The sequence below is a fragment of the Erinaceus europaeus genome, chromosome 3, assembly GCF_950295315.1.
Source record: "Erinaceus europaeus chromosome 3, mEriEur2.1, whole genome shotgun sequence".
In the NCBI taxonomy this organism is placed as follows: Eukaryota; Metazoa; Chordata; class Mammalia; order Eulipotyphla; family Erinaceidae; genus Erinaceus; species Erinaceus europaeus.
The window spans coordinates 52,365,467-52,390,253 of NC_080164.1; the positions used below are offsets into that span (position 1 = coordinate 52,365,467).

Here is a 24,787-nt window from a genome sequence, read left to right on the forward strand (position 1 = left end):
CTAAAAGTTTCAGTAGCCTATAGGATTCCTGAGGCCTTAAGTGTTCAAAGTAGCGTTTTATAATTAGAGACTAGACAAGAGTGAAGTGGACTCTTGGCTCCACTCAACCTCTGGAGGACAGTGCACCTGAGAACCCGCGAGTTGTTTTGCTGATGGATGGAATAGTTGCTCAGCTAACCAGAAGGCATGTCTCATTCCAAGAGCTCCTCCCATTCCTCCCCCTTTTTATAACAGGCTATTCTGATTTGAGTGTGCTAGGAAAATGAAAATACTCATCCTAAGATCTGAGCCTCTGGCTTAAATAAGAATAGCTAGTTAATAGATCTCTTCCTGTTCATTTGATCAATTTCTTTATGGGGCAGGGGATAATGTTGAATTTTTTTTTTGTCTTCCTTGATTTGCTTAGAGGCATTATATATTAATATAAAGTTGTTTATGATGTTCATTAGACTTGGAACCCTTTTAAATTAATTTTTACTTCTCTTTCCTCCCCTAATTAAGAAGTATATAGCCATGTTGCCTTCAGGTGAGAATCTTATGAACTGGATTTGACAACTTAAAAAAAAAACAACTTTATCCTGTTCTTTGCTTTATCACAAAAAGTAGAAGAAAGGACTCAACTTTTATAATACCAACCAAGTGTATGACAAGAAGTGTCCTGGCAAACAGTTTTACTGTCAGGCGAGTGTCACAACTTCTTAGGTAACAGCTGCTCAGGCTTCTTTCCCTTAATTAAAGGAAGGATATTAGCTCCAATTTAGAAAATCTTTATAGACTCCTGTCTGTTGAGCTGCCCCTTTGAGAACTTTATTTAGTTGTGAGATTGAAATACAAAATTGACTTCATTGCCATATACTGAATTGTTAATATTGAGCAGAGTAAACTAGTATAAATTTTGCTGTTTTACACTTCACTTGAACTTGTAACTGATAACCCCTCAGCATCCACTATTGTAAAGTGTTTCAGTAAAATAAAATGACAACATTCCTTTAGAAAGGTCTCTACGTAAGCACACACACAAACATAAAAAGGAAAGGGGGAGGAGATACACAAATGTACACATACATAAAGTTTTTTTTTAAGATTTTATTTATTTATAAATGAGAGATAGGAGGAGAGAAAGAGAAGCAGAACATCACTCGGGTATATGCTGTGTAATACCGGGGATTGAACTTGGGACCTTATGCTTGAGAGTCTAATGCTACCACCTCACAGACCACACAAAGATTTTTTTTTTTAATATTTTTTTACTTACTTGTCTGTATTATTGGATAAAGACAGAAATTGAGAGGGGAGAAAGAGACAGAGACACCTGCAGGCGCACTTCACCACTTGGGAAGCTTTCTCCCTGCAGGTGGGGAGCAGGGGCTTGAACCCTTGTGCGCTGTACTGTGTGCGTCACCACCTCTCCCCTAAAGTTTTGTTTGTTTGTTTTCTGTAATGAGCTGGTATATGATAAATTCTCAGTATCAAATTGTACTACAAGTTTTGGCTCAGTCAGAATACCTTGTACTTGTAATAAAGATCTGCAACAGATATTCCCAATATATGTGTGGTTTCTTATTAAAATACGCTAGTAAGAGCATAAAGCTTTATTTTTGTATTCCACTTATATTGGAAGCATCAAGACCATTTGGTCAATATTAAATATAGACTTAGACTATGAATAAATAAAGTAGAATTTTTTTAAAACATTGTTGCTGCATAAATTTCATTGTTACTATTGTGGCATAACCTGTAGGGGATCGTTCTTGTTGCAGTAGTTACTTGGTAAAGGAGAGAGGTGTCTCTGATTACTGAGTCCAAAGATCAGATGTAGTGAATGCTTAAGGCATCAGAGGGCAATCTCCAGTTTAAAAAGAACAAGTGAAAATGGCTTTGCAATAAGGGTAATACCTGCCTTCATAGGTGTTTCTACTAATTAATATGTACCAGCAGAACATGAATTTCTAAAAATTTTGAAGCCACTGTGTATATACAAATTATGTACTTTCTACTTACTATTAATATTCTTTAAACAATGAATAGAAACCCACAGCCTAAATTAAAATATGTGAATTTTTATTTATTGTAGAAAACAGCTATCATACTTAATTTTTTTTTTTTTTAAATCTCCCAGTGGCTAGTACAATTGGTCTTAAAGACAAACTTCTGCCCTCTGTGCAGATGCTGGGAATCCCAGTGAAGAGAGTTCCCTGGAGCGTCCATCACTCATTGTGTGTAGCAGTGTCTTTCTCCATGAGCTCTGTGTGGCAGTTCATTCTTTGTATGAATGTGTGAATGGCATATGTCAGACCCATAAGAAGATATTCCTATTTCTGGGTAATAAACAGATGCCCTGTGTGTGTGTGTGTGTGTGTGTGTGTTTTCTTGAAGATCATGAGACAAACAAAACATGCCTGAGTGTTTAAATTTTTTTATTTGAAACAAATTTCAGAATTTTAAAAAAATCACAATTTCTTTGAAAACAAATATGGAAATTATGTTTCTAATAGGACAAAACAGACATCTATCACTTTAGAAAAATGCCACATTACAGACAGTGCAAACTTCCTTTTAGAAATTCTGTACTCTTTGTAGTTTGAGGACTCCTAAAGCTGGAAAGGCTCGTTTGTGTGCTCTTGCTGTCTTCTGTCCCTCATCCAAACTTAATTGGAAATACCTCCTAAGAATCACTGAAGCAAACAGTACAATTTGGTTCAGCTATGTTAGAAACCCAGAATCACACAAGCATTATTCTCCACCCAATGCAGCTTTCAGTTCAGAATAGAGTCAGCATCTGCTCTCTTATCCAGCCTCCTCTTAACACTTGCACTCTGTCTGTCCAGAGATGGCCCTGTCTCTGAGCAGGGATGGTAGAAGGAGGTATGAGTGTGCCCAGTAGAGTGAATTATGCAGATGCGTGGGGTGGGTGCCGGAGGGAGGAGAGTGACGTGATGGACAGATCTGGAGACTCCAACTGCTATAGCAGGTCTGACTAGTTTTAGGTGCCCAAAGGCAGCTTTGTTTCTCTAGTAACTCCAGGTAGCAGCAAACCTAAGTTCTCAAAATGAATTCACATCTGCATTATCTTTTTGTAAAAAAAAAAAATCTGTAGCCTTGCTAGTAGTCTTCCCTTTAACAACTTTCATAGGTGGTTAACTGAAAAGAATTCCCTAAAGCAAGCATTGTTGTGCTTCAAAAGCATTTCACATGGACTAGTTAAGGAGATAGGATTCTTAAAGATATTTTACAGGGCCAGGTGGTAGTGCCTGGTTGAAAGCACACATTACAGTGCACAAGGACCTGGGTTCAAGCCCCCCTAGTCCCCACCTGCAGGGGGAAAGCTTCATGAATGGTGAAGCAGGGCTTCAGGTATCTCTGTCTCTCTCCCTCTTTATCTTCCTCTCCTCTCAATTTTTCTCTAATAATAAATAAAAACTAAAAAAAAACACCATCTTATAAAAAATACATATTCTACACACACACAGGTTTACAGTGGGCTGCGTGAACCTGTTGAGCAGAAGTAAAATGCACTACTTGAATATGCCATGGTTGGAAAAAAAAAATTAGTGAAACGCCACTCGCTGTAGATCAACCTTTAGCCCTTTGGCTCTCCTCTCCTCTGACTGGCTGCTTATCATCCCACACCACACAGCTCCTGGGGCTTTCAGCAGGCCTACTGGAGTACCCCACCCTGGTGTTTAGTAGGAGTGTTGCCTGTGTTAAACTCAGGGAATCTGCAAGTCCCAAGGTCATCTCTATACCAGAACAGGTTTGCATAAAATTCTACCCACACTAATGAGATAACATAGTGAGGTGGCAACTGAACCTCTCCTAGTGGTTATCACATTTTATAACAATACATGACAGAAATTCGCTTTTCAGATTTCTTTGCCTTTTTTAAAGAGGGAACCTCCAAGTACATGTGTGCTTCTATGTTTTTTTTTTCTTTATTTTCATAGAAAGCCAGTCTATGTAGCTGAAGAACTTGATTCCTATATTTGCAGCAGAAGAAAATTTTGCATTGCCTCTCTGCTTGTCGTGAACCTGATTTATTTTATTTATTTATTTATTTTTTTGGCTTCCAGGGTTATCACTAGGGCTTGGTACCTATACCGGGAATCCACCGCTCCTGGAGGCCATTTTTTCCATTTTGTTGGCCTTGTTATTGGATAGGACAGAGAGATGGAGAGAGGAGGGGAAGACAGGGGGAGAGAAAGATAGACACCTGCAGACCTGCTTTGCCGCCTGTGAAGCGACCCACCACAAGGGGCCTTGAACCGGGATCCTTAGGCGAGTCCTTGAGCTTCGTGCCATGTGCACGGTTCGCTGCTACCGGTTCGCTATTACCACCTGACCCCTCAAAGTGATCTTTTCTGATTGGCTTCTCAAGGATTGGTTTTTAAAAATATTTTAGTAGATCCAGAAACATAAAATAAATGATTTCGGGAGTCGGGCTGTAGCGTAGCGGGTTAAGCGCAGGTGGCGCAAAGCACAAGAACCGGCGTAAGGATCCCGGTTCAAGCCCCCGGCTCCCCACTTGCCCGGGAGTCACTTCACAAGTGGTGAAGCAGGTCTGCAGGTGTCTATCTTTCTCTCCCCCTCTCTGTCTTTCCCCTCTTCTCTCCATTTCTCTCTGTCCTATCCAACAACGACGACAATAATAACTACAATAATAAAATGATAAGGGCAACAAAAGGGAATAAATAAAATAAATATAAAAAATGAAAAATAAATTATTTCACCTGGTGACGATTCCAAGTTGTCCAATAATAGCTGATTTACAAATTTCCTCAAGTGGTACCTGCTTTTTTGCTCTCCTGACGATAGGGGATAAAATGAGGTGGGGAGATGTGAGGGGGCGTCAGAGGAGAAAAAAACAGGCAGGCTTTCTTCAAGGGTCATTAAAGATTGTTCCAGTAGTAAGAGATAGTTTTTTCAGATAATACATATTTACTACATTTAGTGTGCTACTCTGTTTTCTTTTCTTGACTAAATGACTTTGCATAAAGTGCTGTGAGTCATTCATTACAAGTACACAGAAGTCTTTGGGAAGAAATAGACTTTCACTCAAAGTAGCTACAAGTATTATTTTAAATTACTGCTATGTTTATAAAGTATCTTATCATTTACCACCATCAAGTTTAGTTGAATCCCTCATTTTCTTTTTTAGTTCTTTGACTTAATCAGTATATGAAACAAAACTTAACCTGTCTTTGTAAAGCTTTACCACTAGCTAACCTGAGTTTTTGAAATAAGCATTCTTTCCTTTTACATTCTTCTTAGGCATATTTCTATCTTCATATACCTTAATTCTTATCACATGTCATATTGTAAAAATTTGATACTTTACTTTTGTGGGATCCAGATTTGAACCATACAGTACAGTATTAAGTTTTACTTAGTAAGTAAATAAATAGCATTTCTCTAATTTACCTCTTTAGAGTACATGTGGCAGTTAAAAAATGAAATATATTCTATGTTTGTGAGAAATATTTTATAGCATGTCTTCTTTTAGATGTTTTTTTCATAGTAATAAAGCATTCCAAATTTGAAAGCGAAGAAGATTAAAAAGTAATCATAACCTTTAAGAAATACTTCCAGGGGTGTGGAGATAACATAATGATTAAGCAAAAAGATTTTCATATCTGAGGCCCTCTAGGCCCCAGGTTCAGTCCCCAACACTACCATAACCCAGAGCTTATGGTAGTCTAGTAAGAAAAAGGAAAAAGAAAATTCTTAAAATATTTCCTGATGTAGAATAATATTTGTGTTAGTTTTAGTGTTAGTTTAGTCAGTGACTGACTACCAAAACCTAGAAACCTTTTATTAAAGCAAAACTCATTATTTTAGCTAAGATACACTTTTATTTTTCACAGAATTCTCTAACGAATTGCATTACCTGTTTTAGTGAGACTGCTATATCTATCTGATGACTTTATAGAAATAACAAAGCTGTCACATACTTTTGGCAGATCATTAGGTTCCTAAACCTTTCCCTTTGGCATTGTTTATTAAGGGTCTCTAGAGTGAGGGGAAAAACAAGGGATCTTTGGGGAAAAGATGCTGCAGGAGAATTGGAATCAGAATCCCATCCAAGCAATTATAAGTACAAGCGAAAAAAAAGTTTTTTTTTCATTATGCACTGGAATGGGGGTAGGGCAAGTTTGGTTAGTTTTTACAGCACATAATCTTTTAAGGGAAAGACGTTCCCTTAAAAGAAAATAAGAACTCATCTTATTTTCATGAGATTTTAGATTTAGCGCACTAAAGTTGTGCTCCTGACACCAAATATGTATGAAACAGTGTCATAATTTAAATGAGTATATTATTTACAGAAATATGTTCATATTTATCAAGTTTCAAATAGGAAAATCAGTGGTAAGATTATGATTATTATTATTATTATTAATCTGAAGATTATTATTATTGAGCATACAGTATCACAGAATGGTCAACTTGTTACCTGAATAGAATTCCAGCAAGTAGTTATAAAGAACTTATTTCACTAGCTCTCTAAAGTTAGCCATGATACATTTTACAATGAAATGCCTTCTCCCCAGTCTTCTTTATGAAGCTTCCCCAGATAACTGACTGAAGTGGTATCTGTTCAGTATAGAAATAATTTTCAGTTAAGTGGCAATCCGATTACTTTTATTAAAGACTTTTCTATACTAGTGAAATTCTTAGTGCCAGCCTTAAGACTTATTGTGTGCTTGTGAGTCCACTTTAGGATCACCACTGGAAATTCAGAACTGTTGACTTCTCCAAATCCATATCTTACTACTCAAGTTTCTATGTTTGTAGTTGTTTATTTGTTCACACTGCAAGAATACTCCATGGATTTTAACCATGGCTTCTGAAACATCAGTGTTTTATTTGAACCAGTTTGAACCATAGCAAAATTTAATTTGTTTGGTCCTGGTGACACTCCCAGCTTGCTTAGCAGTGTGCTGTGGAGACCTGAATTTGTGAGCAATCTTGGTAACATGCACACAATGCTTTGAAATTGCAGTGAAGAGTCAGCCTTTTAGGAGTGCCTCACTGCTCTGCTGTGCCTCCTTGTGGCTGGTTATGATAAACTGTCTTTCACAGTTTAAAGGAACCCCTACTTATTCCGGCATACTTGTTTACATACTTGTTAATAACTTTCTCCAGTGCAAAATAACCAGTCAAACTCATGTAAATATTTTTATGAGATAATAAATAATTGATCATGATATTCTTAATATTTAACTGTTTAAGTATTGTTATGATGTGAAGAGGTTGTTTGTTTTACTTTTTATTATGGAAAATTCCAAACATACTCAAAAGTAAAGAAAATAGTACAATGCATCTCAAAAGTAAAGAGAATAGTACAATACATCTACTTGGATTTACCCACAAGGCTTCAGTAGCTATTAACATTCTATTTCATCTACACAGTTAGTTTTATTCAGGAGCAAACAGAATAAAATGTTTTATTTTAAAGCAAAGGCCAGTGTTTGTGCAGCTTATATTTTTTGGTTAAGCCAAAGTTTACAAACTACAGTTCCTGCTCAGTCGTTTAAGTGCAGGATGCTTTTAGCCATACCTCTTAGGTAAAAGGTAAAGATTTGTTAATATTTTCATTGTCTTTGTCAAATGAGGAGTAGTGCCTCCCTAGCTTCATAAAAGTTAGGTTTGAAATATTAACTTTCCACCTAGTGGAAGACAAACCAGTAACATTTTATACTTCACAGTTACATTCTAAAAAGTTTTATTTTTTTCCAGAAGTTTATTAGCAAGGTCATAAGTTGTTCCAAAGAAGTATTTACATGATTTTCTCCTAGAACTTGACTCTGAATTGCCTACTGAATGCAGCCTAGTTAACATTTAATTTAAATTTTTTATTTGACAAACCAACAGTGTCAGAAATTGACCTTAGTATAATAGAAGTATGTGAAAATCCTTGAAAGGTAATTTGATAAAATCTGGTCATTATAAAACAACCCCAAATGATAAAAGTTGGTCTTTTTTTGTTTGTTTTGTTTTTTTGATGATGTTGTGGTTGGTGTTTTTTGTTTTGTTTTACTCGGGTTGCGTTCCTGTCAGACTTTCAGGAGGTTTTGTTTTTTTTTTTTTTTTTTTGAAAACAAAGATGATTGTTCCCTTAGCTCAAGTCTCCTTCGAAAAGCTGTCTGATCATTAATAAGCTGCCGGTGTGTTGCCCTGCGGCCTCAGAGCCCCTGCGCTCCTCGGCTGAGAGCGGGAGGAGGCGCCGGCCACAAACAGCAGTGTCAGGTTACAGCTTCAGAATAGCGCCCGTGCGCTGCTAACTGGCTTGATCTAGTGACTGGCTTCATAATTACATTGCTGATTTGTTAGGGAAGGCTTTGTCTTACTTACCAATTAGCATGGATGTTACTGCAGGGACCTCATCCTGATGAGCTTTGCTTTAGAGAGAAACTCCCCTATCCAGCCAGCTAGCTTTAGGGGTTCTGTTTCTCTTCCTCCTTTCCCCCCCTCCCCGCTTTCGGGGAGTCCTTTCCCTGTCTGTAAATAAGCAAGAAAAAAAAACTTTCTCCCCATTGGAATTTCGCTCCTGTTTTCTGCCACTCCCCTAGACCAGAAGCAGTCTTGTTGGAGTCTGCAGGCAGCCTTTTGGGGGTGCTGTTTGCTCCTCCCTCCCCACAACCTCCTGGAGGCTCACCAAATCGCCAGCCTGGCGCTGGGGAGGACAGTCACTGCTCCTGCGCTGGCCAGAGTGCACGGTGTGTGGCTGGGGGACTTGGCCTGCTTTTGTTTGCTTTCTCTCGCATCCTGCCAGCACCACCACCACCTACCACCTTTTCAGAGTAGCCTTTTTGTTCTGGTGTTTTGTTGTTACAGGCAGGGAGGAGGTAGAGTGTTAAAAGCACAGACATTATCAGATTTCTTCGTCATGCGCATTTTTAAGGTGTAATATTTTAACAGTGTGGAACATTGTCTTGAGGAAACATACCCCTCTTCCCCCTGGCTCCTGTTGAAGTAGAATCAGACTTCCCTTCCTGTGGGAGAGTTGTGTGGCAATGACAGAACACCTCTTGAGTTCTGCACTTGCTCTGGTGAGAGGTGTCCTTTGTTAGGAACAGAGCCTCTGCATATGACCACCTCACAGACAAGAGTCTGGAATGTATGTTGGTCGAGTGTGCGGTGTGAGAGGAGAAGAAATGACATAAGACTATTCTGTGTTTCCAGAAGTTGTCTAAAACCCAAATTTCTAGCCAGGCCTCTCTTGTAGTCTCCGAAGTCTGTTACACACACAATTAATTTCACCAGGGCCACTCCCTTCTTCTACCACTACCCCCAAAAGATACTGAAAGAAAGTGTGTTTCCACTTACAGGGCTTTGGGTTTTGGTGGCATGGGATGTCAAAGTGAGGAAAATAGCCTCTTTTAAAGTTCAGATCATACATCTTAGCTTTTTTCTTCTGAAGAGGTAAACTCATCAGGACAAGTCATTGTTTTAATTTTTTGACATTACGGTGCATGCCTCATTTTTTATGATTCGTGGAGTCAGCTCTGTGCACTCAAGGGCAACTGGTAGTCACACTGATGGTGTATCGATAGTTAATGAGATTGGGGATATGTCTTCTTAAGCTCCCCTTTGAATTAGAAACCTTATTCTTGAGAGCAGTTAACTATCATTTTTATATGTTCTTACTATAGTATACACACAGAAATGCGCACAGAACCTAGTATACAGACCAGTGATGTACCCAAAGCAAACAGTTTGTCTTTGCCACTTGGTGAAAATGTAGAATGTGACCAGTCCTTGAAAAGCCGGTGACCCACTAGTAACTACTCTTCCTCAATTGCAGACTTCATTGCTTAGTTCTGCCTTGTTAATTTTTAAAATGTGTCACTTAATTGCAAAGACTACTACAACACTCCCAAGAAAGAAAAACACAGGATTTCTTGTTGTTTTCTTTTACCAGTCCAAAACAAATCGGAGCAAGCTCTTGAAAATGTATACACAAGGAACAAGCTTGGGGCACTGAGGTGGTTTGAAGTAAGTTCCAGAATTCCCTCTCCATGGCTGGTGGTGAACCAGGAGCAGTTTCCACACCCTCCCCTTGGGCAGGGTCTCTGACACTTCCCCTGCTTCTTCACTGCCTTTTCAATCTTGTGGTCCTTCACATTTTCCCAGTCATTTGTATATTGGGGCTAAGATGTCAGTTTGAACATTAGTTCTTTAGCTACTTGGAAGTCAAGATGAAAGTTTTCTGTTAATGACTATTGTGTGGGATGAATTAAGACATAATGTAATTATTGATTTGTTCATTGTTCATTCGTTTGCTCATTCATTCATTCATTCACTTTTTGAATCAGAAATCCAGGAAGACAGCCAGCCCTTGGCAGTGATGCTGCCTAGTAAGGCAGCACAACCCCTTTTTGGGCCTGTCAACAGCAGCCACTAGGAAGAACTAGAGACCTGGGTGGTGAGTCTGCAGGTGATCATATTGGTTTTAATTAATTGGGATGACTGTAGTGATTATTCACAAAAGGATATTTAATATTCTTAATTTTCAAATCATAACATTAATTTTTACATTTATTGTCAAAATTGGCATTCACAGCATTAACATCATTTTAATTAATTATAATTTTAATTTCCTTACTAAAGGAGAATTTTTAATTATAAGACAGGTTTTAAGTAATTGAAAAGTATTGAGTTAGGATGAACTTTATTGATCACTTTAGTATGTATGTGTTTTTTTTTTAATGCCTGCACTTCTTTTTTACCTAATGTCTTAAAAATATGGAAGTGGGAGTCGGGCGGTAACTCCGCGGGTTAAGCATATGTGGCGCAAAGCGCAAGGACCGGTGTAAGGATCCTGGTTCGAGCCCCCGGCTCCCCACCTGCAGGGGAGTCACTTCACAAGCGGTGAAGCAGGTCTGCAGGTGTCTATCTTTCTCTCCCCCTCTCTGTCTCCCCCTCCTCTCTCCATTTCTCTGTCCTATCTAACAATGATGACATTAATAACAACAACAATAATAACTACAACAACAATGAAAAACAACAAGGGCAACAGGGAAAATAAATATTAAAAAAATAAATAATAAATATGGAAGCTATGAAATTGCTTCCTAGCATTTAGATTTTATTTCTATCCTTTTTCGGCCTTTGGGCAGAACACCTTACTCGTGTTCATTCCAAGATCATAAGAAGATACAGCCTGACTGATTGTGGGATCTGATGTATCCCCAAAAAGCTGGCCTTGATTATTGAAACTGACCAGAAGACATCACAATTCCACATGGAACCTTTCTAAATGTCAATTGTCAGTTACCATCATACACAAAAAAATTTTTTTTTCTTACTTGCTTAGCTACAAATAGGAAAGACCATTGGACTCAGAATTAGTTGAATAAAGATACAAGTTTAAACAAGAAATGGTTGACTGGGGGTGGGGGAGGAAATTGAGATTCTCTAAGTGAAATCCTCAGACCAGCATAACCTGGAGAAACTTGTGAATGCAAATTCTTGGATCCTTCACCAGACCTGCAGAATATTGGGGAAGGGAGAGAGCTGGGCCCAGTATTCTACACAATAAGACGTCAAGTGACTGCTGCTAGTGCCAGTTTAGAAACTATAGAATGAGAGAAGAAGCATTCTCAAAAGAGCTTTCTAACCCCTCACACATACATGTCCTGTTGTGTTTTACGGTTCCTGCCTGGCTTTCTTTCCCTTCTTTTCACTCACCACTCAGCAACTATTTGTAGAGTATCATCTGTGTGTCACATGTTATGGATCTCTTTATATTAAAGAGACAGAAATGAGCAGTGCTGTATGAGAAGGAGGGGTGGGCAGCAATATGGGGGGATAAAGAGCAAACTTTTAAGAGACAATCCCACTTTAAATAGAATTTTCAGATCCTGTCTCCTAAAGTCTAGCCCTCATCTTCCCACTCCATAATAAGCCCTTAGATTCCTTTATGTGGAAGTCACTTAGAATCTAGTATTGCAGACTCCCAAATAGTCATGTACTATCAGAGACCAGAAGATAACTTGCCTGCTAAGGCAGATGGCGCATAACCTTTGAGCCCCGGCACCACAGGGGAGTGCCATGGCACCAGGGGAAGCTTCAGTATTGTAGTGTCTCTTCCCCTGTCTCTCTTTGCCTGAAACAAAAAGAATGAAGACATCTGCCCAAAAAGATTAAAACCATGCATGCCCAGGGCCCCAGCATCACAAACAAACAAACAAAAAATCTTATAATATCGTCTCCTGCTCTGACATTCGTTAACTTTTGATCATTTGCCCATGCAGATTATAGCTTTTGAGGGCAGATGCCTTCCTAATGAAGGTGGTACAATTGATAGCCAGGTTTTGTTCATTGAAATTTGATTTAATATCAAGCTTTATGGAAAACTCCAGAAGAGGACAATTTATTTATATTACTTTACATGGGGCTGGGAGGCAGCTCACCTGGAAGGATGCAGGCTATACCATTCATATGAGACCCTGGGATCAAGCCCCATCGCCACATGAACATAATATGGCAATGGGTAAAACTCCATGGATGGTGGATTGGTTCTGTGGTGTCTCTCCTTGTTGATAGTTATAGATAGGCATCTGAAAAAAAAAAGAAGAAGAAGAAGAAGAACTTGACCCAGGAGCCATAGCCCCACTCAAATCTGAAGCCCTACCACCAAAAAAAAAAAAAAAAAAAAGTACTTATTTCTGCCTTTGAATTTTGTTTATCATTTTTCAAAACTTAATTTGCTGTGATTAATAGTTGCTAGATTTTGCGTTTTTTTATGAAGGGCAGAATGCTGGGAGTTTGTTTCTAAAATGTTTAAATGGCTGGGTAAGCTTTTTATGTAAGATCAAGGTAAGAGTGATTGGATTGAGACTCTTTGGGGTGGGCAGAAACACCTACCTCACTCTCTGTGTAAGGGAGGGGCCTTTTATCCAGCCCTGAAGCTCAGGGTCCATTTGGGTCTTTGAAGGATTGGGAGAGGACTTGGGCTTTGAGTTTGGGTCTTAGCCAGCCAAGGGAGGAGACCAAGTGGGCATCCAGACTTGCCACAAGCTCCTCCTTTCAATGAACTCCAGGCCAGCCCACAGATTCTGACCTTCGGTTCCACAGCCCCTGGACCTTGTGGGCTGGAACAACAGACCAGCCCTTCCCTTCCTTCATGTCCTACCTTAAATGTATGTGGAAGGCCTTAATGATCTCCTGCTAATCTTTGAGCTTGCAGCCTAGTGAGGTCATGTGCCTCTCCCTTGGCCTGCTTAAAGAGCTATTGTTATTTTTCAAGGGTGCCTGAGGGAAGAGGCTTCAGAGGAGCTGGGCTGCCCCAGGCTCTGGTCAGCCTGAATTCCTACCCAGAGATACCCTTTGCCTTCTCCCCCTGAGGTTCTTGAGGGGCTTGTTGTCTTATTGTTTGTGCCTTACTCCTGGTGGGACCATAACCCTGAGAGTGAGAGTTCTCTCTCCCCTCCCCTGCCTCTTTGGAGACTGGTCAGTAGGAAGAGTGGACTCTAAATAGTATGTTAAACAACTTGGGGAGCTTTTGAACTTTTAAAAAAAAACCTCTAAGTTATAATGTGGTATAGATTTTAATTATGTTGCATCTTACTCCTTTCTATACAAATTTAAATAGAATTAAGATGACACATCAGGATTGTGTGTGTTGCAATCTCACTGGGTGTGTGGAGCCAGTTTTGCCTCATGGAGAAATGAAGGCAAACCTGCTTAGAGACACACTCCTATCGTGGGTCATTATTACACATTTGAAAACCATCCAAGATTCGACTTGTCTATCTTCCCGCTCACAGATTTTTGCTTACAAGTACCCCCCTCCCTCCCTTTCTAGACAGCGTTACAAATGTCTTATCAGGCTTTTCCTAAACCACTAGGATTATCACACGACTATGACCAGCTGGATCATTCTAATTGGAAATTAGGTGCTTCTCACATTGACTGTCTCTGACAGTATCACCACAGATCTCCCTCAGGCAGTGGGCATTCTGCTAAATACCTAGAGTAGTATATGACCAGTCTCCTTTCTGGAGGAATCAGCGCTGTTAAGAAAGTTCTATTGTTTAGTCTGCCAATAATTCTTTTTTTATTAATTCCATTTTGTTGCCCTTGTTTTATTGTTGTTCTTGATGTCGTTGTTGGATAGGACAGAGAGAAATGGAGAAAGGAGGGGAAGACAGAGGGGTAGAGAAAGACACCTGCTTGTGAAGCGACCCACCTGCAGGTGGGGAGCCGGGGCTTAAACCGAGATCCTTACACCAGTCCTTGCACTTTGCGCCACCTGTGCTTAACCCGCGGTGCTACTGCCCAACTCCCATCAATAATTCTTTAAAAGACAATTCTACATTAACTTACCACAGTTACTTAACTCTCCTTCAGAAGACATAAAAATCCAAAAGTGGCAATGAACTTACTAATTTGTTTTTAGTCGTATATTCGGTTTGCGTTTGGGAACTATGCTTCTCAAATATTCTGTGAGGGACCATCTTGGTTTATTTTTTCCCTCTTGAACTCATATATTAATAACACAAGATAAAGCAATTACAAGACAAATGAAATAAAACCACAAAGACAAAATAGTAGTATCATTTTAAGAATTAAATTTATAGGCATACAGTCACTCTGTAAAAGTGCTATAAAAGTTTCTAAACAAAGCAGTATCTCCACTTACCTCATCGTGGGTAAGTTTATAGGCTACCCATCTACTGACTACACTTTGAGAAGCACTTTGAGGGTTTGCATGTGCTTATGTCTATGTTCTCACACACACTTTTAGATGTATTGGTCATGGCCACATAACATATGAGAATTAAACACTAGTAAGTTCTTCAACAGAAATGTGGTTTCTCTGGAAGTACTTAAGTGCTTAAATTGTAAGTAAATATAGGTAGTATAATTGTGAATAATACAATGATGTGTTTGCAAACACAGTTGTAATACATCTGATGTATAAAGTAGAAAGTGTTTTGGAATATGAAATGAAATTACTCTTCTCTGACTCACCTGCAAGTCTACATGAACACACTTTAGATAGGAAATGTTCTATGCAAAGCATATATACAAATGATACTTCTAATATGAAACAGTAGGAAATCTTTCTGTTGTGTGAAGCATTAGATATGAACCGTTCATACTGTCCCTGCCTTAGAGAACAGTTAATTATAGGACTGGTCTTTGGTCTTGATGATTGACAGTTGTTTTCTCAATGTTGACAAAATGAGGGAATGTTTCATACAAGCGCCTACACACTCTTTATAAGCATTAAACTCTCAAGCTGACTCTGATCAGTTACCGCTGTCGTTCTCTTCGGCTCGGGACACTGAAACGCATGAAGGCAGTTATCCTAGTGGAGTTTGTGCCAGGCTTTTATGACCAGCAGCAAGTTTGTCCACCTAGTGGAACAACATGATCTTGTATAGTGGAAGGTTGAGAGGAAGTTCTGCAGAGTTTTATTATGGTTATAACGATTTCTGTAGGGTGAGTCTGATCATTCAGAGTTCACAGTGAGGTGTGGGAGAGTATCTTAAACTCCCCAAAGACCAGGCTTTATTCATCTGTGGGACTCCCATTTGTCTGGTGGTGTGCCAAGACATCTTAGATGTAGAGTAAGCTAACAAAGGGTTGGATGAGGTGCCATCAAAATCAGCTCAAGGATTTCATGAAAAGGCAAGTCGTTATTAGATGGAAAACTGGAAAATGACTTGCCTGCAGATGAAGGTATCCGGAAGAATAAATGTCATTGAGAGGATTAACCTGTAGCTGAATAAATGTTGTTGTTAGGGAGCGAACCCAGACCAGGCTTAATTTTGGAACTGTGCCTCTTGGTTTGAACAATAGAATGATAACTTTCTAAATTAAATGACTAGTACTGAGTTCTGTGAGGCAAAGGCAGATGGACTTGTGCTCGTTCTTCTCACACAGTATTATAAGTTTTGAGAGCAAAAACCAAAACACTCTCCCAAAGGCATGGCTATCTGAGGTATCTTCAATAAGGTCAAAGGTAGTGAGCAGGTAGCTTTAGTGGGGAGCAAGAGGGGTAGAAAATGCACCCCCTGCCAGATGTTCATGGTCTGAGATATGAAGTCATTCTGATTATATGTATATATATACATATATATTATATGATATATAATGTGTATATTATATATATCATATATAATATATATCATATGTATCATATATTATATGTTCTGACTATATATATATATATATATATATATATATATATATGGAATCACAGTAGGTATTCTGCTGTGAAATGCTTCAAGTATCCAAACAGCAATGCTTATAATCAGAGCAAATCACTTTCAAATTAGTCCAGTTGCATTCCAGCATAATTGCATTCAATAAAATTGAGCTGTGGAAATTTTGGGGTTAGAAACTCACATTCCCACACTTAAATCTCAATTGAAAAAGCAGTGGCAGCTCAGTCACTGTGGTCATTTAATACAGGCCAGGTTCTTCAACACATGTCACCAAGCAGGCAGAAAGACTGTGCATAATGAGGAAGGAAAAAGCGTTTAGAAAACACACACAGTTCTACCAAAATTGAACATGTTCCTCCTTCTCTAACTAGGTTCTTTTAATCATTCAAGACACATTTCAATCTGGAATCTGTGATACCTTTGTCTGTTTAGGTCATAACATTATAAATGTTTTCTTGGGCTTTAAAAATAAATCTGTTTGGGGGAGGGAAATTGAACCTGCATGATAATGTTAAGCATGTGAACACAGGCACATGAACTGAGAAAGTCGAAATCACAGTTTCCATGGTAACATTTAACTTGCCTGTGTCGTACACATTTCTCAAGAAATGCATTCACCAGACTACCTAGTGATAAAAATTGTTCCATGGTACAGAGAGGTAGATCTCCCTTATTCTGAAATGCTTTCCCTGAGTAAGTTCATCTGCCATAACTAACCCCTGGACACAAAACTTAAGTCTCTAAGCCTAGACCTCTGCATCAGCATATTTTTAATGGTAAAAGTGAGTTTTTGTGTGATTAACTCTACTTCCTTCCTTTCTCCTTCACAGATATATGTTGGGTAAAGGAGAAAAGCGGAAGTTTGATGAGCATGAAGATGGGCTGGAAGGCAAAGTTGTATCTCCCTCTGATGGGCCATCCAAGGTGTCTTACACCTTACAGCGCCAGACTATCTTCAACATTTCCCTTATGAAACTCTATAACCACAGGCCCCTCACTGAGCCCAGCTTGCAAAAGACCGTTTTAATCAACAACATGTTGAGGCGGATCCAGGAGGAGCTGAAACAGGAAGGCAGCTTGAGGCCTGTGTTCACCCCCTCCTCCCAGCCCAGCGACTCGCTGAGTGACAGCTACCGAGAGCCACCACCCACACTTAGCCACCCTGTGTCCCAGCCACCTCACCCCTGTGACCTGAGCAGCACTACACCCCTGGAGGTCTGCCTCACCCCAGCCTCTCTGCTTGAGGACGACGATGACACTTTTTGCACTTCCCAGGCCATACAGCCTGCACCTCCCACCAAACTCTCCCCTCCAGCTCTGGAAAAGGACAGCTTCTCCTCTGCCCTGGACGAGATTGAGGAGCTCTGTCCCACATCTACCTCCACAGAGGCTGCAGTCACAGCGACTGACGGCTCAAAAGGGGTCCCCAGTGAGTCCAGCCTTCAGAAACCCGAGGAGCCCCCAGAGAGCCGAACCGATGACTCAAAACTGATGGACTCGCTGCCTGGGAATTTTGAAATCACGACGTCCACGGGGTTCCTGACAGACTTGACCCTGGATGACATCCTGTTTGCTGACATTGACACATCCATGTATGATTTTGACCCCTGCACATCCTCATCGGGGGCAGCCTCAAAAATGGCCCCTGTGTCAGCCGACGACCTCCTCAAGACTCTTGCTCCTTACAGCAGTCAGCCTGTCGCCCCGAGCCAGCCTTTCAAAATGGACCTCACAGAGCTGGACCACATCATGGAGGTGCTGGTTGGGTCCTAATACCTGGGGACATACCCACCCAGCCCTCTAGTATCCCTGGACGCAGACAGCTCTCCGCACTGTGCATGCACCCTTGCTTGCCTTTTTACAGAGAAAAATGAACATTTTACAAAAGGATCACACTAGTTTTTGCTTTGAGCAGAGTTGGAGTGCCTTCATCTAAGTATGACCACTTTTAATATGCTTCTTTGAGTGGTTCCTGAGACCTACTACCCTGGGATAGGAAAGAATACATTTGAAGACAATGTTGCTATGCTGAATGATAAAAAAATTAAAAAAAAAAATAATAAACAGTTTAAGTGAAGCACAAGGAATAAGTTGGAAAAGCTGTAAATTGCATGTGCATACTTGTCTATTTTTTATATAAGTTTTATTGCAAGAGGTTAAAAAAGAAATATATATATATTATTTAGATAATCTCAGTACTTTTTCCAGCATTTTCGCCCTTGTATAGGTTGACTTGGCAATTCAGCCTTTTTAGAGGCATTAACTATTCCTCCTAAGTGTTGCATTTACATGGCTGTTTAGAAACTGCTGCCCAAATTTATTTTATATTTTTGTACAGATTCTGCAGTTTATGATATTGTTTTTCTAAAAACAAATGCTGTTTATACATATGAGATAGCTATTTTGATAGGATTTGCTCACATAGTTCCTGCAAACTTAAGATGTACAAGTTGCACTTGTACTTTTATAGAGTTGTAATATTTTTTAAGTGTTTGGTGCAAAGAGAAAATTGAATCAAATCAATCCGCAGTTGATGTTCCCCAAATGCAGACACACACACACACACACACACACACACACACACACACTCACTCACTCACTCACTCACACTCATTCTGCTTTAAGAAAGGGCCAGGCAATATCATACACAAGTTACACAAGCACTGACCCCTCCTGGCATGAACACCCGCCAGCACTGTGACTTCTAAAGCCAGAGCCACATCAGCTCATCAAACTTGCATTAAGCAGTTGGCGGGAGGTGGCCACTGAGCTTGAAGTTTAAGTGATGTTTCTCTTCAACTCCCTCTTTTGAGATGGCTACCAAGTATTCACTGTATTTATGCCAAGTTTGCACTTTTTGTTGTTATTTATCTTTTTAAACAAAACCCAGGATCTTTCCTTTTGGGCATAATTTCTATAATGACCTGAAATCTTATACCCAAACAACCCACCCCTCGCACTGAACCCTACTGCAATGTTGAGGACGTAGAAAGTCAGTCTTCCCCCAGAAGGCATCCATCATGTTGCTCAATTTTTCTTTGCCAGCTTCCCCTCCCAAGAGCTTTTGTTCCCTCTGTTGCTAAGTGCTGAAAATGGCATCTTCACAATCACCACAGTGAGCTCGGCTTACCTTAGCCCTGCTTGGGATGCACTCTTGTGACATCCAAGGCTCTTGAACCTGGAGTTGGTCCCATTACATCACAGCCTTCAGTCTGGTTGCTTTCTTGAATCAACTGCTTTAACTCACTTTTCAAGGTTTTACCCAAATACACAAACAGGACTTTCTATGCATGTTTCTCTTCCATCCCCCGCCCTACCCCCACTTGGCAAGTAGCTTTGTATTCCTAGTGTTGTACATTTAATTTGAAAATGTTTGCAATGTATCATGCTTGTTGCCGAAATTGTTGATGGCCTTTTCAGTTTTTTCTTTCTCCCAATGGTACTTTAGCTGGTTACAACCTATATTGTTGAAATGCAGATGGCTTCTTTAGGAATAACTTTTATATTTATTTAAGAAATTTTAAATTATGGGATTTGTGTTGTCTTTGTTGTTGGTCATTTGTCTATATTCAGTCACCAGTTCTGCTCACTTCTTGCCATGAATAAAATTGAGTCTTTCTGGCCAATTAAAAAAAAAAAAAAGACAGCTTTATAAAATGGCACTTTAAACAAGCCATAGATAGTTTTATTTTTATAATGCACATGGCAAAGCAAATACATTTGTGATGAAGGAACTGCTCATCTAAGCAAAAAGATTCATGTATGATATGAAATCTTTTTACATTGTAATTTACTCTCCTCCACCCCCCCCCCAACTTGAATGTGTTTTTAAAAGGCTAATTATCAACTCAGTGGAGCAGTGAGAAACAGATCAAATTGCACTTGTTCTCCTACAAGCAACCTCCACCTGGACACCTCTTACTTTGCAGATGTGTCATTTCCTTTGATAGGACCAGGGACCATACAGTTAAGGTGAGGGCTGCTGTAGATGCTTCCAGTGTCAGTGTGCCTGTCCATTTTAAGAGCTTCCTTATCCTGTAGAGAACAAGTCTGCCCAGATGCCATTTGATAACTGGAGGACCCGGCAAACTCTTAACATGCTGCACACATATACATACATATGCATACACAATAGTGATGATTATTCCGTACATTAGCAGGCGAAGACGGTTGATTTGCCATTGTTAAAAACTGATTTACAGTAACTTAGAACAACTGTACTTTGGTTGGATTAGCAAATCGTGTGTTTAAACAAATCCCATATGTTGGGCAACAGTTCAAATAAGCACAGTGAAGTGTTGCCCAAACGTGGTTTTCTGACTCTCTTGTATTTGTAAGGCTGGGCTTCAGAATCAAAACAAAACCCCCCAGTGACAGCAGGCAAATGTTTTTTAACTCTGGACACCCTTGCCATAAATTGTTGATATTCAAAGTCAAATGAGGAAGACATGAGAACTCTAGTGGCCCATTTCAAAAAGAACAAAACCGGCAGTGTTCAAGTTATCTTTGCGTCTGATTTTTTACAAAGGGATGCCCCAACAGGAGAAATTTGAGCCTGTCTGAGGTCGCCAAGTCCCAGTTTGAGTGTAAGGTGTGCTTGCAGATGCCACCAAGAGCAGTGCCTTCCCCTCTTAAAGGATAGCGTGTGGCATTCAGAGTCAGGAAGGCAGTTTGAGGTGTCTTTATGCTTAAGACTTGCTGGGTGGAGCTGGGAGAGGACAATTATTGACAGTGGTGTGCAATGAAGTGACAAGATGAGAGCAGAATAATAAGAGCTTTGAATTTGAAGTGATTTTTCCATAAGTTATTTATTCCTTTTCTTCCTTTGTAAATATATTTATTTTACTGTGGAGTTCTAACAACATCTGGATCGTAACATGTGCAGAATGTATGGTAGGAATGTATTCTCTTGTAGGAATGTAAATCTGTATTAAAATGGGGTCCAAGCCAGACCCCTGGGTCTTCTCATCATATGCACAGTCCACATTTACTTTTACTCTCTTCTCTAATATGGGTCTATTTGAAATATGCAAAAGGTATGGATGAGGAATGTTTTAATACCTCCAAATTTTTAAGAAAATCAAGCATCAAAGGGTTGATTTTTTAAACATTTTTTTAGTAGCACTTTCTCTTTATGACAGAAGGGGCAACCACACTGGCACTAGCCAGAGCCTCCACTACACCTTGAGTGTCTTTATCAATTGAGCTTTTTATTGCCATAGCCCCTTGGAATAATATCCCAACTGCCCTGAGGTCAATCAAGGAAAATTTCTTAAATAAGTAAACTCTAAAGAGCCAAAGTATCAACTTACGGATCATTTTTTAATGCTTAAATCTGTTAGCCACCTTTGTGGCGAGCAATGAATTATGAATACGGCAGGGCAGCCTTCTTAAATGACAGATGTAAAAAATAGACTCTTTACTTTGTGCAGCGATTATTGCTGTCTATGAATTGTCTTAATTTCAAAACCTTGCTGTTAAAAATTGGACCTTTATACATTTTCCAAAAATTATTGAAAAGAACATATTTAATGTATTCTGGCTGTAAATGGTTAACTCCATGTAACTGCCACTGGCAATGAGGCATGTGTGTCCTGCTTTGTGAACAGTTGTTTTCAGTGCTTCTAAGAATGACTCTAAATGTTCTTGAAAATTAGCCAGGATCAAATGCTGTTGCAAACAAAGCCAATTAAAATTTTGGACATCTTTTAGGGGTAATAAGTTTGGGAGAGCAGTGCAGTCCTTATGAGCAAACAACTAAGATTTGGAAAAGATGTATATAATGCTGTGTTTGGTGCATGGTTTTAAGGAGGGATTTTGTCAAAAACAAAGAAAAACCAGGAGGTGTAACCTTTCCCCCACAGACCTGAGAGCTGTGCCTTTTCTATGCAATATTACAGACGTTACATTGGAACCCAGATGGCTGTATTCACATGTAGGTTTGGGCTGTAATCTAAACAATTGGACAGATGAAATGTACATGGAAATGAGCAGTCTTTTGTAGTTTTATATTATACAATAAACAGTTAAAGAGAAAGGTGTGTTTGCAGTTTCTTTGACGACAACCATCTCATTTGTCACAGTCCATACTCAACCTCTTCTGCAACTGGTGTTGATGACCTTCTTGATCTCAGAAACACCTTTCTCTCGTGGTTCTTCCCTGCCTTTTTTTTTTTTTTTTTTTTTTTGCCCCTTCTTGATCTCCGTCTCTCTCCCTAATTCTCTCTAAATACTGTTTTTTCCCCAAAACTTGGTCATTGATCAGCTCCTTGCCAAGCCTCCACTCCTTTTGCTTGCTCTCCCAAGGTGACCTAATCTACTGGACACTCTGCTTTCTCTTTCTTGCCTCTTGCTAGTTGCAGACCTAAGAATCTACCAGTTTTTGACATTTCATTCTCAGCTTATCTAAAACTGATTTATTGGCCCTAAAGCTGATCCTTCCCCTTTGGATATCTCTCCTATGCCACTCTATTCCCCAGTACCCGTGCTGTCTCCCCTGCCACCTTGTTCCATTCCCCCCAAGGCCTTTCCAACTCAGTCCAACCCCCCAAAAAAACAATGACAGACACACACTTCTCTAATCAGTCTCATAAAATAAATATTTCTAAAAAATATTTCATTATCTTTATTTATTTGATAGAGACAGCCAGAAATCAAAAGGAGGGGGTGATAGGGAGAGAGACAGACACCTGCATCCCTGCTTCACCACTTGTGACGTTTTCCCCCCTGCAGGTGGGGACCAGGGGCTTAAACCTGGGTCCTGTGCATTGTAACGTGCGCCCAACCAGGTGTGCCACCACCCAGCCCCTCATAAAATATTAAAAGTAAAAAGCAGGGAGTCGGGTGGTAGCGCAGCGTGTTAAGCGAATGTGGTGCAAAGCGCAAGGACTAGCATAAGGATCCCGGTTCAATCCCCCGGCTCCCCACCTGCAGAGGAGTCGCTTCACAGGCGGTGAAGCAGGTCTGCAGGTGTTTGTCTCTCTCTCCCCCTCTCTGTCTTCCCCGTCTCTCTCCATTTCTCTCTGTCCTATCCAATAATGACGACAACAATAATAACTACAACAATAAAACAACAATGCAACAAAAGGGAATAAATATTTTTTAAAATCTTAAAAAAATAAAATAAAAAGCAGTCTGGGAAATAGCTGAGGAGATAGAGCATAGACTTGCATGTATGTGTAAGACACCTAGTTTGATCCCTGACACCAATGTGCCAGAGCAGTGCTCTGTACTCTCATAAAAATGAAATCTTTTATAAAATGAGAATAGCACATGACTTCCAGTTATCCCAACTGCTTCCTAACTACTATTTCTGCCATGATTGTTTCCCTAGCACAGTAGAGCCTCCATTCCAAAATGCCAGCAGTTCACAAAGCCTTCCCTGATTCATACAATCTGGACCTCCCCAGCCATTGGCCAAAGGTTAACAACAACCTTGGCACCTGTACCAATTTGATGGAGTTGCAGAACCAAGCTCCACCTGACCCAGGCAGTCATTAGTAGAGGTGGGGAGTGCTGAGGAGATGCTACAAGTTGAACTGTGTCTTCCAAAAACAACATATATGAAAGTCCTAACAACCCCCCCTCCAGTACCTCAGAATGTGACCTTTGTTTACAAAGGAGGTCTTTGCAGAGATAGCCACATTAAAATTAAGTTTATTTGGGTGACTAGCCATTAAAAAGGGAGATTTTGACATTAGCATGCACACAGGGAGAACACCATGTAAAGATGAGGGCAGGGATCAGGGTGATTTATGAGCAAGCCAAGGAACACCAAAGATTGCCAGCAAAGTGCCAGAAGCTGAGGAAGAGGCTTGGAACATTTTGTCTCACAACCCTCAGAAGGAACCAACCTTGCTGACACCTCAGTCTCTGACTTGTAGCCTCCATAACAATAAATTCCTGTTGGCTAAGCCACTCCATCTGTGGTTCTTTGTCAGAGTAGTGCTAGCAGACTACTAGAACAGGACGACTTCTTTCCAGACATCCCAGTGGAGACAGTAGGCAACTAGAAATAAGAATCCTGCATCTGGAATATGGACATCTGCTATTAATTAGAGCTGTAACTTTGGTGAATCATGCAGTCTCTTTGTGTTTATGAGGCTGAGATAAAGTCAGAGCTTCCTAAATCTCATTGAAAATCTTGATAGTACAATAAGAATGCAAATGAATACTATCTACCTTCTCTGTACCTAACATTTAGTGGTACTCAGAATATTTATGTATGAGCCAGGAATGTAACTCAGTAGTTTAGTACACACAGCATGCATAAGGCCTTGCGTTTAGTCCCTGGCACAAAAAAAGAAAGTATTTGTTGAGTTGAAAGAAGGAAAACACCCTGTAGTTTGCCCTTCTTAGGGAATGAGGAAAACAGATTTGAGTTTTCCTTGTCTGGGTCCCAGGCTCACTCCTACCTGACCCTTCAGATGTCCCCATTCCCAGCACACTGTGTGTCCCTGATTACACAGCTGCACTCCACTTCTGCTTATAGTAATTCTATCCTTCATTTCAAGGCCAAGTTCATGTGCCTGTCCATGAAGATTCTACATCCCCAAAGTCAGAACCAACCTCTTCTTTTTCTGAAGGGCTCTGTGCTTCTGTGAACTTAC

The 24,787-nt window shown here is 39.9% G+C and overlaps 1 protein-coding gene across 7 annotated transcripts in view; it reads left to right on the forward strand.

Annotated features, from left to right (window-relative positions):
• Positions 1–22,215, forward strand: part of SERTAD2 (SERTA domain containing 2) — a 145,315-nt gene extending 123,100 nt beyond the window's left edge. For 5 of the 7 annotated variants that reach the window (XM_060187192.1, XM_060187189.1, XM_060187191.1 and 2 more), the window contains one exon: positions 17,009–22,215. In XM_060187192.1, coding sequence (XP_060043175.1) covers positions 17,013–17,951 — 939 coding nt within the window. In that variant the 5' untranslated portion in view covers positions 17,009–17,012 and the 3' untranslated portion in view covers positions 17,952–22,215. Of the gene's footprint in view, positions 1–9,919; positions 9,994–10,313; positions 10,436–17,008 lie in introns of all 7 variants that reach the window. The other 2 variants (XM_016195414.2, XM_060187190.1) reach the window with 2 other exon arrangements.
• Positions 22,216–24,787: the final 2,572 nt, after the last annotated feature.